The 3,370-nt window shown below is 35.1% G+C and overlaps 1 protein-coding gene across 1 annotated transcript; it reads right to left on the reverse strand.

Annotated features, from left to right (window-relative positions):
- Positions 1 to 244: 244 nt before the first annotated feature.
- Positions 245 to 3,054, reverse strand: LOC116010887. The gene is made up of 4 exons (XM_031250382.1): positions 3,023 to 3,054; positions 2,568 to 2,940; positions 1,643 to 1,762; positions 245 to 469 (listed from the first exon to the last, which is right to left on the reverse strand). Exons 1-4 carry the CDS (start codon positions 3,052 to 3,054, stop codon positions 443 to 445), a joined length of 552 nt encoding a protein of 183 aa, XP_031106242.1. The 3' UTR covers positions 245 to 442.
- Positions 3,055 to 3,370: the final 316 nt, after the last annotated feature.

Here is a 3,370-nt window from a genome sequence, read left to right on the forward strand (position 1 = left end):
AATCGCGTTCCGTCGCATATCAGCTCGTCGTATCTTTATTTGCGACGGAAAATATCCGTCGCGAAATTTTGCGACGGAATTATTCCGTCGCGAAATTTTGCAACGGAATATTTCCGTTGCAATTCCGTCGCAAATTTGCCACGAAATATTAAAAAAAAAATTAAGGTATCTACGACTGTTCTTTGTTACAAGAGAACCGGATACCCTTTAAAAATTTTTTAAAAAAAAGTAAAAAAAGAAAGCAAAACAACAACAACAATATTTCTTTTTTTACACTGTAACTCTTTTACAATTATATTAAAAAAAAATTACAGTTCTTAACTAACTCTAAAACTAAAAAATAACCAATGAAATTAAAATTTTACACAAATGACAAATCCCCAGCTACACGTTTTAAATCGCTTAGTACAGGCATCAAGCACTGAAATGCTATCCACAACTCTCAAGCAAGAGATATCAGTAGGCCAATCTGCAATGAAGCAAAGATATAATGTAAAAAGGAAAGGAAAGGAAAAGAAGGCGCAAAGGGGGAAAAGGAATTTCTTTGATTAGTAGATAGTAGTAACAAAAACTGAATATTGCATTTTGACTACACAAAAATCAAACCTGCAGGTGAGGTACTTGGCTATTTTCACACAATTGACATCAAATTTACTTTCATTAAAGTTCTTGCATTAAAAAAAACTGAGTATGGCATGCTCAACCTTAAAATTTTAACAGTTTGATCAATACTTGAATTTTTCATTAAATACCTTAACAAATAATATTCAAATTTAAATTTAACCAGTTCAGATCAATCAAATTGTTCAGACTGCTAGAAATACAAATATAGCAGCAAGTGCTCAAATTTCTCATTACATACCTTACTTGGCAAATAACATAAACAAACTTTATCCAAGACCTTATATTTTGTGGTGGACTAGAAGAATCAGAATCTGTGGAGGACAAAAACAATTTATGACAAACCATTTAAGAATACAATATACATAATTTTATTTTGAAAGAATTTAAATGGCCCAGATTTTCAACCTACAAAAATGAAAACCAGGAAGAAAATTAAAACACAACTTATTCATACTAGAAAATTTATCATTTTATTTTTAAAACCATATATGAACAGTAACAAATGAAATGTATTCATATAGGTTACATGCAAGAATAAACATTGACCAATGGAAGAAAAAATTCATGCAAGTATAAACCAATGCCTCTTTTGAAAGAGAAAAAAAAAATTAAGGTTATGCAAATGCATTGACCAGCTTTTCATAAACTACATCTGGTTAAAATGGCCAATGAATATTGGAGTATAATTTATTAGTCCATATGAATTATGAATTATAATATATATAAACACATAAATGGTACAATTTACATTTTTAAAGTTATGCATATGACATAGTATCAATGTTCTCATACGGTGATTTTTATGCTAAAATGATCTTGGATGGAGATTTTCATTCTAATACATCAATGTCATCTTTGCATTTGTTATTGCTTACTGCCTCACACTCTGCCATCGCCTCTAGAGCCAAGTCGAGAGAAGATTAGAATTTTAAGGTCATTTTCATAAGTTTTATAATTAATTAGTAGAAGAAAGATACAGACAACACCATCTCAAAATGCAGATGTAACATGTAATCACCTGATTCATGTTAATTGTTTGAATAGCTTCCCCACGGGTAAATATTAAGGCATGGTTTCGGTTTTCTGGCTTTTCTTCCCCTAGCTTTGGATCTCCTGGAATTTTAACTGAGTATATTTCCTAGAGCGAATGCAATGAAATTAAATCCAGAATAATGGCTACTGTGAAAATAGAATGGTTGTCCACTAGGCAACAAAAGCCTACAATGGAGTTCATTTTGGTGTTCAAAGAGCAAACATTAAGTCACTAAAATGAATTTAACACAAAGTATGCTTAACATCTAAAATGAAAAGAAACATTGAACATTGGAGTTCATTTTGGTGTTCAATCTGTGAACTTTTACATCATAATCACTTCATATCATTGTCCCACAAGATAATTATATTAGCTATACACAGCCTCAAGACACCAAAAGAATTTGCATATTAAGAAAAATAATTAGAGGATGTCTAGTGTTCAGTTTTCTTTTTCTTGTTTTTTTGGAGAGAACATAGACAACTAATATAGGAAAAGTTTAATACAATAGAAAACCTATTACTCTTAATTTCAACACTACACAGGTGATTGACAACCCAAATCTTCCAAGACTTACCAGATGCCAAATTCAAACAAATTCTAGTAACTCTACAACACATAACATAATCATTCTTTGCTCAAAATTTATAGTGACTATACAACAGATAACATAACCATTCTTTGCTCACAAATCAATGGATCGAAGCAGAAGGTATAATCTAGTCATAGCATCATCTTCATGATCTTAAGCTTAGTAATTAAAGAAATTTGTCACTCATCAATCAAGCAAACAGGTGGAAATCCAGTACACAAAAAAAAAAAAAAACACAAAAAACACACAAAGAATTAAAATACACAGAGACCAAGAGTTAAAAACTTAAAATAAGTGAAGAAAGTTTAGACTGTGGACCTTGGAAGACGACCAGAGGCAGAGATGCAGAGCTGCAGACGACCAGCGACTAGACGGAGTGTGGCCGGACTGCCGGAGGGAGTGAGGACGGCGAGGCAACGAGCGACTGGAGTGAGGCCGACTGAGATGCAGACGAGTGGACGACCAAACGACCAGACAGACAGCGATGAGTCGAGACGACCAGTGCCCAGACGGAGTGAGGACGCAGCAGCGACGAGCAAGGCCGGAGTGAGGTAGACGGCGAGGAGTGAGGCCGGCGTCGTGCCGTCGTGGAGAGGAGGGCTGGGTCGGCTGGGTCGGCTGGGAGGGATTGGGAGAATGAGAGACGGGGAAATGGTAAATTGGGAATGCTAGGGTTAAGGGGAGGCTGAGGCTGAGAGTTGTTTTTATCTTTTACGGAGTATATTATTTTTATAATAGTTATTATTATTATTATTTTTATAATAATTAGCAACGGAATAAATTCAGTCGCCATTTCCGTCGCCATTTCGCGACGGAAATTAAATCCATCGTCATTTCCGTCGCCATTTCGCAACGGAATTCAATTCCATCGCAAATTCGGTCGTGAATTGTTTTACCGCCAAGATTTCGCGGGTTTTATTTTCTATTTGCGCCAAAATTCGCGACGGAATTAATTTTCGTCGCGATTCCGTCGTTAATTTGCAACGGAAGTTAATTCCGTTGCGATTCAGTTGCTATATCGCAACGGAATTATCGCGATTTTTCTTGTAGTGAGATGCGAACATCATGCAAGCAGGCAAGAATATAAACTTATTTGGCTCTAAACACTCTCATGGGTGCGA

The sequence above is a fragment of the Ipomoea triloba genome, chromosome 2, assembly GCF_003576645.1.
Source record: "Ipomoea triloba cultivar NCNSP0323 chromosome 2, ASM357664v1".
NCBI classification, from domain to species: Eukaryota; Viridiplantae; Streptophyta; class Magnoliopsida; order Solanales; family Convolvulaceae; genus Ipomoea; species Ipomoea triloba.

Bases quoted from the DNA above. Each gene is read 5' to 3' on its own strand.
- LOC116010887 (XM_031250382.1), bottom strand. From the start codon at position 3,054: ATGGCGACGGAAATGGCGACTGAATTTATTCC. The intron at 1,763-2,567 runs GTCCACAGTCTA...CATTCGCTCTAG, and splicing joins GCCTCTGGTCGTCTTCCAAG to GAAATATACTCAGTTAAAAT. The intron at 470-1,642 runs GTGATTACATGT...GCTTCATTGCAG, and splicing joins AAACAATTAACATGAATCAG to ATTGGCCTACTGATATCTCT.